This window comes from Paramormyrops kingsleyae, chromosome 5 (genome assembly GCF_048594095.1).
Source record: "Paramormyrops kingsleyae isolate MSU_618 chromosome 5, PKINGS_0.4, whole genome shotgun sequence".
NCBI classification, from domain to species: Eukaryota; Metazoa; Chordata; class Actinopteri; order Osteoglossiformes; family Mormyridae; genus Paramormyrops; species Paramormyrops kingsleyae.
The window spans coordinates 18,466,834-18,482,763 of record NC_132801.1 but is presented as its reverse complement, the minus strand read 5'-3'; the positions used below and the strand labels follow the sequence as shown (position 1 = coordinate 18,482,763).

General features: G+C 40.3%; 1 protein-coding gene and 1 long non-coding RNA gene across 2 annotated transcripts; one reads left to right on the top strand and one right to left on the bottom strand.

Moving 5' to 3' along the window:
• Positions 1–9,357: 9,357 nt before the first annotated feature.
• Positions 9,358–12,952, bottom strand: LOC111853844 (WAP, Kazal, immunoglobulin, Kunitz and NTR domain-containing protein 2). The gene is made up of 2 exons (XM_023831195.2): positions 12,352–12,952; positions 9,358–11,964 (listed from the first exon to the last, which is right to left on the bottom strand). Exons 1-2 carry the CDS (start codon positions 12,547–12,549, stop codon positions 10,453–10,455), a joined length of 1,710 nt encoding a protein of 569 aa, XP_023686963.1. The 5' UTR covers positions 12,550–12,952; the 3' UTR covers positions 9,358–10,452.
• Positions 12,953–13,845: 893 nt separating this feature from the next.
• Positions 13,846–14,595, top strand: LOC111853838 (uncharacterized). Its single transcript, XR_002840529.2, has 2 exons — positions 13,846–13,987; positions 14,299–14,595. It is a non-coding gene; the product is annotated as an uncharacterized lncRNA (long non-coding RNA).
• The last annotated feature ends 1,335 nt before the right edge of the window (positions 14,596–15,930 follow it).

Sequence of the window (15,930 nt, the reverse complement as noted above, 5' to 3'; positions counted from 1 at the left end):
AGCTTAATCAAATAATTATTTAGTAATCCAATTCCTTTGCCACTTAGCTGCAGATCAGGTCTTATTTCATTTTTTAAATAACCGAATGACGTTATTTGTGTGTGATTTCTTTTTGACGAAAAATAAGCATAAAATGATTCAATATCTTTTCATGGGATGTTTTCTCCTGAGGACGAAAAATAGGTTCGTTTTTTGTTTTTAATTTCTCGTGTTTAAATTAATGGCGTCACTATAGTACGTGCTGTCACCAACAAACACCAGAGGGCACTCATGTGCCAAAATGTTTATCTCTACCATCTTTTCCATCTTGGAACCGTTTCTAGTTTAGCAGATCGGGATGTCTGGCCCTGGTACAGTTTCTCATGATTTTCTGATCACTGTTTTTGTTTGTTTATTTGTTTGGTTTAATGCCGTGTCCCTTAGTGGAGTCATTAGCTTCTCAGGTGTCAAGTTCCATTTCGACAGAGACGTATTCACATTTAGACAGGGGCCCACTCTCACCTCATACTCCCAGGGTTGCTGGCTTGAATCCCACCTCTGTTTTGTATGAGTGTAAATGCGTGTTCTCCCTAAGTCTTTTGTCAGCTTTCTCCAGGTACTCCAATTCCCTTCCTCGGTCCGTACACCTGCAGGTAGGCTAAATGGCACCACTACAATTATCCATGAAGTGTGTAGGTGCCCTGTGATGGAGCGTTGCACTTCAGCCCTGTGCTGCCTGGGACAGGCTCCAGAAAACCCAGACCAGAATAAATGGTTAGAAGATGGATGGATGTTCACATTTTTGGAAGCTGTGTGGATCACAAAAGGCCAGAAGATGTGAACCCCTCATTGGATTTCAGAGATCTTAAAAGCACCCATTTCAAGGTTTTGCTAATTGATGAAATCATTAATACATATTAATCAATGATAATATATTAAAATATCCACTTTTAACAAAAACAGATGCTCTCGATCTTTTCTTTTTACTTTGGTTACCCTCCCTTGTTCCCTTTCTACCCAGCGAATACGGGAAATAGTGCTACATTGTATTTACATTACATTAGAACGCTATGTCGTAATAATGAGCTTTGTGTTACATAGTCTTTGTTTTGGAAAGTTTTTCATGCGGCATTTGTCAGGATCAGTCTCTATTCTGCCCCCTTCTTTATGTCAGTTCCTCATTTGGCCTGCAGGTGTCGCTGGCCATCCCATTGTTCTTAGCTCCTATGTGTTTGCCCTTGGCTGTCTCAATCAGGTTGGTGTCTGTGTCATCCAGGCTTCCTTTTTGCCCTGGGTTCGAGGATGGCCAGAAAGATATTCAATATCATGGTTCTTGGTTTATTTTTGTGTTAGTTATATATTGGTGTATTTCTGTATGGTTCCTTCTTTTGCTCCTTGCTCTGTTTTACAGTAATGTTCAGATACCTTTGTTATCCTAATTCCCCCCGTTTGATCTTTGGTATACGCCGATTGTCCCACACCCGTTCCTAATTCCTTAATGCTTGTTACCCACCCAGACCTGTTTCTTGTTGATCCTCATCATTTATGTAAGTGCGCGCCCTTGCCTTAGTCTTCAGTCAGTCATTGAGTGTGTTTGTGCCCTATTTGAATGTGTTTGCTCCCTGTTTTGCTGGTTCCCCATAGATATTAGTTAGTCTTTTGCTTGTCTGCCATGTTTCTGAGTCCTCATGGTCCCTTTTGTTTCTTGTTAGTTTGTAAGTTTTGTTCAATAAAACACCTTTTGTCTGAGAGCCACGCCCCAGATTGTCTGTATGCCATGCCACACTCCCGTAACAATGTTAGCTGATGTTAAAGTGAAAAGTTATCCTTTATGTAAACTTAGAGACCCTGATCAACTGATCATAAATCACAACAAGCAAAAAAAGTTCAGGTTTATCATGATAATCTAAGGAGCCTCCCTGCTGGTTAAAGACCAACAGAACAATTCTCAAAGTGACAATTCTAATAAAATTGTAATAATAAAAATTATTAAAGAAATGAAATGAAAAGAAGACATTTATATGAAGTACATCAGTCTGAATATATCTCACACCAGGACAATGTTTTCTGATACTGTTGTCTACCATCTGGGAGTATCATGAATTCCCTCTCTTTTGTGGATCCTCAGTTACTTAGTAAGATTATATTACAAACGTGTGAACTCTTCTGTGAACTTGATCCTTTTCTAACTATTTTCTCTTTTAAATGTTTGGCAGGTGACATGGTAGCTATTGCATGCCGTTTGAAGACTGGTGATTTTCCTACTATGTTTAAAACTGCAACGGTGCATTCATTTATCACAAACTGCACCTCTATTAGTACCTTAATCAGTTGTGTGGTAGCCACAAATTCATAGATGACTTAAAGAAGATGCTGATAATTAACCCAACAAAAGTTGAAGCAGAGGAGCCTGGCTGATTGGGGTCACTTTCTTAAGAATGTATAAAATCGGATGTATAAAAGCCAGGTTTTAACCAAATATGATTCTACAAGGATTAATTCACGAAATGCTATGGTTTTTTTTTTACGAAAATTAATGAAAAATATACTACATCTCTGTTACTAACAAATTCACAAAACTCCTTTCACAGGTTTAAAAAAAACTCTGCAGCTACAAGGAGTACAATAGAAATGTATGTCCCTTTACACAGTGAGATACGAGCTCACATTGCCTCTGAAACTTCCTGGATTCTCACTCAACAGATGAGATGCCTCTTTGCTAACAAATAAATTCACAGTATGTTCACCATCTGAGTACCTTTGTTAGCAAGAAAGCATACTACATGCTTTTAAGATCAGTGTGGTTTTGCAAGCTCTTGGATGGTTTAACATCAACGGGGATTTCTGAATGTCTGTACCTACTCCAGCGCATGCTCTGGTTCTCTGGCGTTATTCTAGTCGCTATTGCAAATGGCAAAGGTGATATTGGATATTGGTGAATTACAGAAAGGGCAACAATAGCTGGAACTGCCAAACTCTTATCAGACCAGCTCTGTGTCCAGCTTTCAACCGGGCCACAGGAATGTTTCATTCTTTTCTGTATGCTTTCGTGTGGATTTCAATTAACAAACCTGTCAGTATATTTTATTCTCAGTTTTACCTCCTTTTTAAGAGAACTGAATGCCTCATCTGTAAAGTCAGAATCCAGGAAGTTATTGGTGAGGGATGCCACTATGAAAGCAGAAAGTTCTTAAAGTTTTCACTGCTTGAGATGGGCGACAATTTGACATGGATCCAAGACGAAGCATCACCTAGGCAATGCTACCCTAGTCCAGTGTCTCCCAGCCCGCTCCTGAAGGACCCTCAAACAGTTCATGTTTTTGCTCCTACTGGGAGCTGGGAGGGAGCAAAAACATGGACTGTCTCGGGGTCCCCAAGGACCGGGTTGGGAAACACTGGTATAGTCAATTATGCCAGAGGCAGCAGCATTTTCTCGGCTGGAATGGGAGAGCTTGTTATGGCTGAAGGAAAAAAAAACCATGGATCAAAATATACAGACATACCAGAGGAAATCCTGCTAAAACTGGCGCCCTGTTAGTGGGATGTGAGCGCAAGGCCAAAGCTACATTGCTGGGTTTTAAGTGTCCTCGAGTGGCCCAGACTTTAATTCTTTTGAGAGTCTCTGGAAAAAACAGAGGTCTCCTGTTTGCGAGCGATCCCCAAGCTACCTGACTGAGCTGGAGGAAGTCCAACACAAATGGGCGAAATGTGAACCAAGCCAATTCGGTGAGGAAGCACGTGAAAAGATCTGTAACTGCTGCCAGTGGTGCTTGAGTTCACAGATCTGAACATTTACCCCATGTCCATATTTCCATTATTCATGACATTCATTTATTTCATCCATCTCTGCCATCGGTGTTGAGCACTGAGTCTGTGAGTAAAATATGCTTCATAAAGTAAACATCTGAATACTGTGCAAGGCACATACTTATGCTAAGTAATAAATATGAAGTTAGATAACATGAAATGTATTATATATGATGATAAATGATAAAATAAAATTATGTTGGTTTGAGTTTGTAATGTTGTTTCACACAGTTTTTACTGTAAATTATATACCCCATTGTTAGGGTTCTTATTTTTCATAACCAGGCTTAAAATAGCATAATTTAAAAGGCAAGGATTAAACCCAAAGCCAGTGTCTTTATACAGTTAAAATGATTTTATTGGCTTTATGTTGTAAGCATACCGAATGCTTCTCTATACATGGGATTACAGTTGTGGTCATCCTTTATATTTTGAAGTAAGACACAATCAGTTGTCACAGGGTGAGTTAACGCTTCGTAAATCTGAGACGGAGTAGGCCTTCGAGAGGCCGTTGGTATGTACAAGTACTGACTCTGAGACTGAACAGAATTTACAGCTGCGAAAACAAACCCACCTATGGGCCTTTAGCAAGTGCCCTGTCTCGAATGTGCTGCTTTTGAACTGACTCTGCTCCCCGTGCTTCAATCACAAACTCCACGGTCTGTGGCTCATATATCGGCATCTCCGCCAAGCCACCCGCTGCTACTTTCACACACACTGGCGTCATTCCTGCAAAATCCCACGGTTTCCATCCTGGTTGAATATGTGAGATATTGACTTCAGGGAGACATTTACACCAATAAACTATCAGTGAGACCGGATGGATCACTGAGCAGAGGGAACAAAGGCACGAGTACTTTACAGAGCAGGAATTGATACTAGCATGTTCCTTTCTGGCTCATAGCAAATAAAACACGTTTTACACACTGCGTTTGTTGTCACTTCAAATTACATCAATAACATTAAATAATAGGGTTTTTGAACAGTAAACTTCAGATTTCTTTAAAATATAAACACATACACACGCATAAAACTACAGGCCAGAAGTTTGGACCCATACTCGGATTTTTTTAAAATAAACGATACACTGCTTTGTCAAACTTTTATTGCAAGAAAATATTAGAAATACTTAAAACAAATGTAATTGACTGGTTTTCAGTATTTTATAGCTTGTAGTAACATATTATTTGGCCACAAAGGCTGAAACTATTGGTTTTGAAGAAGACATATCAGGGCTACCTTTGGTGCATTGACATTCACTTTGTGTTGGAATTCTATTTACTAATGTCAGAACTTGATTTACACTTGGCCTCTCTTGATTGTGTCTTAATAAATTAAATGATAGCCACTTGTCTGCCTTATCCCCGATCAGTTTGTTAGAGGTTTAATGCACTGTCTGCACGTTGTTTCAATCTTCTGTGGTGCTGTATCACAACTGATGAGTGAGAAGTTTTAGTAAATATCTGTTAATTTTATATTTCTAATGGCTAGAAAGGCACAGCTAACAACTGAGCAGAGGGCTCAAATCAAACTTCTGAGCAAAAAAAGGTTCTCTTATCACCAAATAACCAGAAAGTTAAATGTTTCTAAGTATGGAGTGACCTACTGTTTACAGAGAAAAAGGCTGACAGCAAGCAACAGTGACAGGAAACGATCTGGGGCAAGGAAAGTGACATGAAAGACTGAAGATCAACACTTAATTGTGACGTGTAAAAGACATCAGAAGATGACTTCTCGAGATCTGAGGGCTGAGATTAATGTGAACAGAGGGAAATTATATCACTTACTACAGTCAAGCGAAGACTGAGAGCAGCTGAACTACATGGTCGAGAAAACCTTTACTTTGTGGTGTTAACAAGAGGGTCACACTGAGGGGACATGAACATAGTAGGACATGCTTACTTAATGCATTAATTACCCAGTAACTAAGTGTTAGTTACGTACTGATCCCTTGCTCGTTTATCATTAATAAATCATGACACGTCATGTATTTAATTTGGGCGCTATATCAGTTAACAGTTAACTAATTAGTTAATAATTCAGTTGAATTGGCAAAAATTACTTAACTGATTTACTACTGAAGAACAATTCAGACTAATAGGTTTCCCCATGAAATACATGAACTGTCATGATTGAGTAATGATGAGTGAACGTGGGAATATTACTTAGGCACTTCAATTCATTAAATTGCACTCATGATGGACAGTAAATTGTCACATTACACTTCAAAACCAATCAGTTACGTTTGTTGTAGTATTTCTAATATTTTCTTGTAATAAAAGTTTGAAAAAGCAGTGTATGATTTATATAATAAAACATCAGAGAGGATGGGTCCAAACTTCTGGCCTGTAGTGTGTGTGTGTGTGTGTGTGTGTGTGTGTGTATGTATGTGTGTGTGTATACACACACTACCGGTCAAAGGTTTTTGCACACACTGAGATTTTCTACATTTGCATGTTACTCACTTTTCCATGTTACTAACATTTATCAAAATGCACTTAATATTCTTTGCTAACAAATCAATTTACAGTTTAATCACTATTTGAGTACCTTTATTAGCAAGAAAATGTCATATCTCTCATTCATGAAAGTAACCTGCTCTAGCAGTTTTAACGGCAGAGAAAATTCAAGGCACTCTTTCTACAAGGGACATTAAATACTGCTCTGTTTCATGGGATGGAACAGCTAACTAGTCCATTTAAAGTTAAAGGACAGCCTAGGATTTGATTACGCCATCACAACACAACCCATTAATAGGATATCAGACATGCACTGTTACATATTCTTTCCATGTTATAAAGGAATCTTGTTTTATTTGACTTATATTTTAATTTATTGTTGTTTGTTCATGCAACTTTCCAAAACTTAACAAAAAAAAAAAATCTGCATTTTATGAAATAAATGGAAAAACGGTAAAAACCTGTGGTGTGTATATATGTGTATATATATATACACACCATATGTGTGTGTATATATATATATATATATATATATATATATATATATATATATATATACAGTATATATATACAAACACACACACATACATATATATTGTGTGTGTGTGTATATATATATAATTTATTTGTTTGTTTGTTTGTTTTTAACACAATAGTGACTAAACCATCGTCCAGGTTCATCAAGATAAAACACAGTATAATTGGTATAATGGAGAAAATATGAATTCCCATAATCCTGGGATACGAGCCACTTAATTTTTACTTACAGTATTTTGGTTACTGCCACATCTATGGTGAAAAAAGAGGTATAGCATGGATCAAAAATAAGCTACCAAGATTAAATACATGCATAAATCTGAAAGTTAAAATATGATCATTTAGCTTAGATAATAATGTTATGGCAAAGCTATATAATATTCTTTGATATTTTTATTTAATGCTTTAAGGAATACCAGTAAATACAGAGGAATGTTTCCATACCCAGATAAAGTATTAATCGAGTTAGTTCAAACCCAATTCTGGTTCATCTCAGTCATGAATATGGTAGACATATTTTGTATATTCAAATAAACTTTCCAAAGCTGAAGAACATGAAACTGTCATAGCCAGAGGCTGTCCAGAGTATAAAAGTTTTTTTCTTCTACACCAAAGCAATTTGCTTGTGTAGGATGGGTGGAAACATTGTAAAATATCTTCCACTCATTTCAACAGAATGCTTGATTTGCAATTTGACAATTTGGAAATTTTCAGTTTTCCTTTTTCTTGTTACAACTTGAAAGGACCCATTCCGTCGGTACACTGGCATGTTTGTTAATTCCCCACCTTTTTTTTATTATTTTATTAGAGGCAGTGCTGGTAATCCTGATATTGAAGATGAAAATGCAAATCTCCTTAGAAAACCCCCAGTCTTGTAAAAAAACATTAGCAAACTCATAGGATACATTGCTGTAAGTGTTGTGCAGTGGCAGACATGATAATTTATAAGTCTACAGCTATGCACTATAGCTAAGGTTTTTGGGCACCATTAACTCTTTGGCTGGGCGAGTTCCTGTATATAATTGTTTCAGGGGTGCGCTTCTTGTAAAGCCAGATGAAAATAACAGAGCTGGCTGCCAAAAGCCGAAACCACCCTGTCAGCTCCCCAGATGCACATTTGCACAAATCCAGATTGAACTCCCCTTGGCAAACGTTGAAAGAAAAATATATTCGCGGTTTGCTCTATACATCGCTTGCTTGCTGAAAAGAGCCTGGAATGATGAGACGAAAAGCGAGCAAAATTTTATAATACCACAAGCGTCCCTCGACTGCAACAGGCCGTTAATGCGCTCTAGAAAAGGACAGACCCAAACATCTATGACAATTGTGGGGGTTAATATATCACCTATGCCGAGATTCGACGGCCTTGGAGAAAACTACAGGAGCAGCCTGAGGCCCTAAGGAAGCTCTCGTCACCTTTCATTCCCTTTAATAAGTTCAAATGGGTATGAGGATGAGAGCTTTTCTAATACTAGTTAAGATTACTAAGCAAAGCAAGCAGACCCAGGATTACAAGGGTGCAATAGCACCCTCAAATTAATAATGTGCCCTGTCAGATGAAAGTCAATCCATTGTGGAGGTTGTGCCCCCTCAATAGTTTCAAATGCACCCTTAGTGATTTTGTTCTGGACCTGGGATTAGAAACAAGTTAAATATATGCAACACTTGTGCATGAATTGTCTTGATATAATTTTGATTTTTTTTTTTCTTAACATATACAATTGTTAATGCTAAATGATCCCTGAAAAGAGGACATGGCAGGATTCAGGGAGAGTGGCTACCTTTGTACTCCCCCGGTCACTCCAGTGCAACAGAATCTGCTAGCTGTACTTGACACTTGGCAGCCTGTGAATGAAATGGTCTTTTTCTTTCTCTCTCGCCGATTCTTTTTTCTTCCCCCAGCCCACAAGGTCAAGGGTTTGCTTTGCACTTACCCTGAGGTAGCAGACAGCCCAAGCCCACCCTGCAAAGCCTCTGGGAAACCGTGTGTTTGTCTGCATCCCAGGTTGTAAAAGTCAAAAGTTCAAATCCTGTATTAAAGTCCTGCTTCATCTATCAGCCGCCCCCCCCCCCCTCCCCTTCCACTGGCCTACTGAGAGGGGAGCCAGTATGTGGCTGAAGTCAGGCAATAGTGACAAGCGGGGTGGGGGGGCGTGTTTTCCCTGCACAGAGCCCGGTGGTGAGGCCTCACCAGCTTCACACACATGAAAGGTCGGCATGACACAGAATGTCAAAGCGCAGCCTCCATTGTGAGCAGTCAGTCTGAGTGGTCTGTATCCCCATGGCTCACCACTTCCCCACACCAGTGCAGGAATGTGACCTGCCTGATAATTAATGTGGGGGCTATGAAGAGGTGTGGGGTGGAGGGGGGGGTGGGGAGAGAGATTGGGGGTTTAAAAAAACAAAACAGTACAGACGTTTAAAAAAACACACTCCAGAAGTCATAAAAATAGACAAGTTTTCCATAATCCCAAGGTCCACAGACTTAAATATTTTAAAAAGTAAATGATCACTCACAGTTTTGTCTTTCTTTTTGTTTTTATTAATTGCTCTGTCTCAGCAGTGCTGGATATGTAAAAAAAAAAAAGATCAGAAAAAGAAAATATTTAAAATAAAAGATGGAACAAGTATTGTTCTGAAGAGAAAATTAAGTGCTTGAGGGTAAGGATTTTATTCATTAATTTTAGTAAATGACTAAAGACCACACAATAAATACAAAAACTAAGGTAAAATCAAGCACAAAAAATATACATTCATTTTATAGCAGAATTGCAAGGTGCTATATTGGAAATAAAGTACTCTGATTCCAGGAATTCAGAACTCTTAGCCACAGAGAGAACATATTACAACCGGTTCAAGTGCATTGAGCAAATCTGATTGTGAGAATATTACAGAAGTTTCGATGTGAGTGTGCTCCCTGGTGACCACTTTAACAATCCGTGACTTTGAAACCTTGATATTAAGGCACAACAGTGGATCTCATCTATTGTATCAAAGGCACCAGGTCATTTAAAACTGTAAAGAGAGAACGACATTGAGACACTTCAGGGACACATTTTCATGGAACGTGAATGCTAAGAAACGTTTCTCAATAAGTGCTTAAGAAGAGCCTCAAATCTGCAACTGCTAGAAAAGGACTAAAACAATGAATTCTAAGATGATGTCAATAAGTGTAGTATTCTGAAATACACATCTGTTTACCTGATGAAGGCACTAAGATATCCCAATGAAGAAGACCATTTCACAAAACATGAAGTCAGAGCAACACCATGCGTTATTACAATGTCACGTAATGCATATAAATCAATGTATTCCAATTGCATTGCACATGTTCTGATAAATAAAGTGCAGTATTTAATGCATTTTTCTTATATTTTAAGCATATTAGTTTAAGAGGAATTTTTGTGAACTTGCACATTGTAAGCATCATCATACAATATAGTATACACTAGCTGCATATTCATAATAAATAAAGTGAACAACAGATAATACATGTTAACAGATAGAAAGAAGTGTGGTAAGAAACCCATAGGCACTTAGTTTGGGCTGAATAAGACTTACCCCTTCAGAACACTTTTAAGAAGAGATTTTTTTTTTAAATTCCTTTAGGATAAGAGCATTACAGCCATGGTGTGTATTTTATGTCTTTACAAGACTTGGAGATGTTCTATTAAACGCTGGGGAACTCTTTCAAAAGGTCACAGGTCTTCTTATGTAGGACCTCGCGGAGCTTACGGACACGCCGGGCGCTGGACGGACTGACGAAGCTATCCGGCTGCAGGACGGCCATGCCATTGTGGACGTCTCCCATGATGATCATCTGGCCATCCGCACTGGTGATGTTGGGGCATGGGCAGCTCCAGTCCATATTCAGCAGCGTGACCTCCAAAGGCTCCTTGCCAAAGAACTTCAGCCCCATCTTTTCATCCTTCAGGATCTCCTCCACCGTGATGAGGGCATGACCAGAGTCCTGGTCCTCTGTCAGCTCCGTCATCCGGCCAAGAATGACAAAGTCGCTCTTGCAGAAGCTGGTCACCATCTTCTGGCGGGGTTTGCACATCTTGCAGTTCTGATTTTTTTGGAAAGGGCAGGCTTCTTCACAGGCTTCCTTACTCTCGAAGTTGTTTTCATTCCCGCCACAACCGCCGTAAATGAATGAGTGGCATTGCTTTAACAAGTTGCTGTATGCCCAGCGGGGCTCATAGGCTTTGCAGGGGCCCTGAAGGCTGGGAAGACCACAAGGGTGAGCCAGCTCTGCACCACAAGACAGCATGCAGGACTCATAGGTATCAAAGTGGTTCATGTTGTTGTTGCAGTTTCCATAGGTGAAAGTGAAGCAGTTGTTCTTCTTAGCTTCATAGTACCAACTCATCCTCTCCTCTCCGCAGTCTTCATGGTCTGGTGTCTTCAGGCACTCTTCCAATGGAACATTTGTTGCATTTTTAGGGTCCTCCGTCTTGACAGTGTCTCTCTGGACCACAGATAAGGGAAAGTCTGCTTGGATGGAGCCCCCTGCATTTTTAGCTGTGCAGGTATAGATGCCGGTATCCTGCATCTGGGCATTATAGATGACGAGCTGGCCGATGTTGGTGACGACCACATTCCCCTGCACGTCGTTGGGTTTCATGATGACATTTTCCTTCCCCTCCACTTGCTTCTCCCAGGTCACATCCGGCTTCGGCCGCCCCGTCACCTCACACAGGAAGCTCGCAGTGTCACCGACAAACACAGATTGGTGGGCAGGGCTGCTAATCATGGCCGGCGGCTGTACGTCTAATGGGGTGGTCTCTAGGAGAGCAGTGGTGGTCGGGCGGAGGGTTGTCTCTGCAGGTAGCGGGCTGGTGTTTGTCCAGGTGAGGTGGTACCTGCACGTTACCACGGACAGGGAGATGCCTTTGGAACAGGCTTCTGCGTCCATGTAGCACCTGTTGTAGTAGGTCATGCCGTCCGAAGCACAGGTGAAGTTGGGTTCTCGCTCGCAGCGGTCCCGACACTTGCACACCGGTTGCCCGTCCCAGATGTCGCACTCAGAGCCTTGCTGGGTACACATAAATTTGTCACATGTCGCTTCCTTCGGCATCCCCACGGGACCCTTCTTTCCCTTGACATCCATGTAACGCGCCGCCACACAGCTCCTGTTTCCGCAGACGTTGGGACAACACTTCTCGAAAGTCTCGCATTCCTAGGTGTAATACAATAGTTTTCATTCCAATACACTGCCTTATTGTAACCCTAATGTATTATTCTATAGTGAATTTAAATTAAAATTCAATTTTAATAGGTACTTACAACATAATTTCTCGATCTACATTAAACAATTAGGTTATTACATATGATAATAACTGTTATCTGCCGCAATAAAAGTGCAGGTATACGCAAGCTTATAAGCCTAGTTTATTTTATTATGCTATTGAGCTACGCAGTGGAGATTTGAAGTACGTAAGCACATTGTGACAGTTTTATAAACAGTTCTGTTACTGAAAGTAAACGTTTCAAGTAATCAAACCTGTTCCCCAATTTTCAAACAGAAAAATATATAATAAATCAGTCTGGTGGCAAGCAGACTCACCTGATCCGATTCGCACTCCCGCATGCAAGTACTCATGGCATCCACCCACAAATTAGGGTTCATGTCGTTCGGGCAGATCCCGGCGTGAGAGTATACTACCCTTGGCAGGGACATAGCCATGACGCGGCTGTCCATAAGGAGGACAAAGTACTGTCCTACAAGGAAGCAGATCCAGCGCGGAAACAGCATCCACCACATTTCCAGCGATTACTGCTTTAACGGCGTCAAGGGGGTAAAAACGGAACTGGCAAAAATAAAAATAAGTAAAATGCAAACAGTTTAATTCGGGAAGAAAAAATATTTTGCAATATTTAGAAAAATGATTTTCAATATTATGTCATTTAACCTTAAACGACAGTACAAAAAAAATCGTAATATTACGAAATTCTGAGCTCGTTCGTTTGCCGAAGTCGCTACTCTCCAGAAATTAGGTAGAGGTATTTATACCCTATTTATTTTCTTTAAAGTTGTAGATGCAACTACACAGGCTATTCCCCAGACCACAAAACTCGCCCTTACGCGCCAGTGACAGTTATGAATTGCTTCTGAGTACTTTAAAGGATTTGAAAGTTAAAAACATCAGTCCAAAACGGGGCTGGGACTGGCAGGACACCTGCCTGTTCAACGATCGCTTTAACCCACATTAACCCCATCGACGCCGAGTTAAACCTATATATACCGAGATGTCCTGCGCTCATCTGGCTCTTACAGCATATATAGATTAATATACTGTGTATGTTGAGTACTGCACATTTAGCTTTTATCTTGCATACATTTCAGCTGGTATGTCTGTTGTGACACCTAAGGCACTTCATTATGTAGTATCAGTGTTGCAGGTAGGCTACCGTTATATTAAACGTGATAACAGGTGGGTCTGAATCACGAAAAAATATTTATTTTTCAGAAAATCGCAAACATAGCTTTGTCACGCTAATTCACCTTATTTCTGAATTATCAGAAACATTCACGGTAAACGTACGAAGACCGTAATTTGTACATTCAACGTTTGTGCTATTAAGCATTCGCTAATGTAAATTTTAAATAACATTATTGTCTACTGTGGTGAAATATATGGACGGTGAGAAAAAAAAAACGTCGGATACTCCATCATACACATTTTACTGCACAGTGCAAAACGAACATAGGCTACATACATGTCAAACAACGGATATGATTACTGTATATCCATCCCATTTATGATATCATATATATTATAGGTACTGTCTATGACTTTAAAATACAACACCATTTTATAAATAAATGTAAATATGATGTAAATTAGTTGTACAAAGTGTCAACATTACCACACAAGGGTGATAATACATTTAGGACTTAATATCTTCATTGGTACGTTTGTTTCTCGATAGGCAGATGCATCCTGAAGATGCATTTGGAAACGTTAATACAATAAACTAAACATAGCTGCAACTACAAATGTCATATATTGCCCGTCGCTGTTTCTGGAAGTTTGCGCACTTTCCGCCGCGAGGGAATACTACCCCTGGCAGGGGCACGGCCGTCACGTGACTCTCCATAATGAGGACAAAGCCCTGTCCAGCAAGGAGGACGATCCAGCCGGGAAACTGCACTCACCCCATATCCGCTGCTAACTGGCTTAACGATGTCACAGAGGAAAGTAAGAGACGTCTTTTCTTTTGCCGAGTTAGTTAAACTCCGTGAGACCCTTTGTCGGTCATAAAAATGTAATAAAAATAACGGGTGCATGTTATAGTTCTTTGATTTAAAATATTACGTAATAAGTCAAATGCAAATGGGAACTTTAAAGGTTAGTTTGTATAATTTAGTTGAATTTCCCCTAAAGTATTATAATACATGCATGAAATTGCCCTCGTTTCAGGTAATTGTACAAAAATAAGACAAAACAAACAAATGATCAACCTTCATTTCAGGAATGTGTTAAATTAATTATCTCCCGTCACTTATCAGCTTCTCGAAAGCCCCGGCAACAACATCCTGACAAGAAAGACTGATGAACAAACACCTGCCTCCTCATGACAGCCTCACCTTTTTGCAAACCCCAGAGAACAGAGCTGGGGGACGTGGTACTAAGAGTACTCACGGTGTCTGTCAGAAGCTCGCATTAACATGGGAAGTCTAGCTGGGTACTAACTGGCGAGCTGTTTAGAGAGCCATGACTGGCTGAATGTGGCTCAAGAACTTTGCATTCTTGTGATATTTGTATAATGAAAAAGCGTGATGTCAAATAAACACAAAAAACGCTAAGAGGTTTCATTATAGAGAATATGTGTGTAGCCTACTTGTTTTTCAACATCTTAAAATTAGAATTTTATAAAACAAAACTACAAATAGATTCATATGACCACAGTTTGGAAGGGTGTATCAGTAAATCCATCAGAATGAAATATATCTGATGGTTGTTGTGTTTGGTAGTAGTGTGCTGTTTCTCTCTGGGGTATAAATCAGCCCACTGCCTGGCTCTGACTGGGGCACTGCATTCTTCACCTCTCTGCTCCCTGTCCTGCCCCTTATGTTCTCTGGCCCTCCATTCAGACTGACACTCACTTTTCCCCATTTCCTTTTCTTAGCCCAGCTTGTCCTCTGCTCTCCACTGGCTTCCTGTCATCCCCTCTTCTCTCCTACCACTCTTCCTTATTATATATCTACCCATACTTAAGTTCTCTTTATTGCCATGAGCTCCACTTTTTCTCCATCCATTTCAAAATGCTTTTATCTAATGTTTAACTCATCTGTATGCACATCTATTCCTTTTCTGTTCTTTATCTCCAAGTTATTTGTATATTTCCAGCTCATTTCTTCATTCCTATATTTACCTGAAAGTTCCCCCTCATTCCCTATGTGTTACACTACTCCTCTCTTTGTTCCCCTGGTCCTTGGTGTATTTCCACACTATTTAGTCTGTTCTCTTACTTGGGAAAATGTTGCCCTGCTCATCTTTTTGTTTTCCTACTCCTCTGTGTTTATTGCTCCTCTTTGTGTTTTTGTCCTATTTTGATTCTTCCCCTACTCATTAAAGTGTTGCCCAAATTATCTGTGTTCTCCACTCCAGTGTGTTTTCCTCCACACCTCTATATGTTCTCTTGCTCTTTTCTTTGTTTCCATACTCTTTTGGTTGTTTGCCCCCTCCCTAGCATGCTCCCCGCTCCCCTATATGCTCCCCTCCTCTCCTATGCATTCCCTACTCCCCAGTGTGCTCCCCACTCCCCTATATGCTCCCCTCCTCTCCTATGCATTCCCTACTTCCCAGTGTGCTCCCCGCTCCCCTCCTCTCCTATGCATTCCCTACTTCCCAGTGTGCTCCTTGCTCCTCTATATGCTCCCCTCCTCTCCTATGCATTCCCTACTTCCCAGTGTGCTCCTTGCTCCTCTATATGCTCCCCTCCTCTCCTATGCATTCTCTACTCCCCAGTGTGCTCCTTGCTCCTCTATATGCTCCCCTCCTCTCCTATGCATTCCCTACTCCCCAATGTGCTTCCTGCTCCCCTATATGCTCCCCTCCTCTCCTATGCATTCCCTACTCCCCAGTGTGCTCCTTGCTCCTCTATATGCTCCCCTCTCCTATGCATTCCCTACTTCCTA

What these genes read in the sequence shown, in the direction of transcription:
- LOC111853844 (XM_023831195.2), bottom strand. Translation starts at nt 12,549, where the DNA reads ATGTGGTGGATGCTGTTTCCGCGCTGGATCTGCTTCCTTGTAGGACAG. An exon ending in GGGAGTGCGAATCGGATCAG is followed by an intron (nt 11,965 to 12,351) that starts GTGAGTCTGCTT and finishes TATTACACCTAG; the next exon opens with GAATGCGAGACTTTCGAGAA.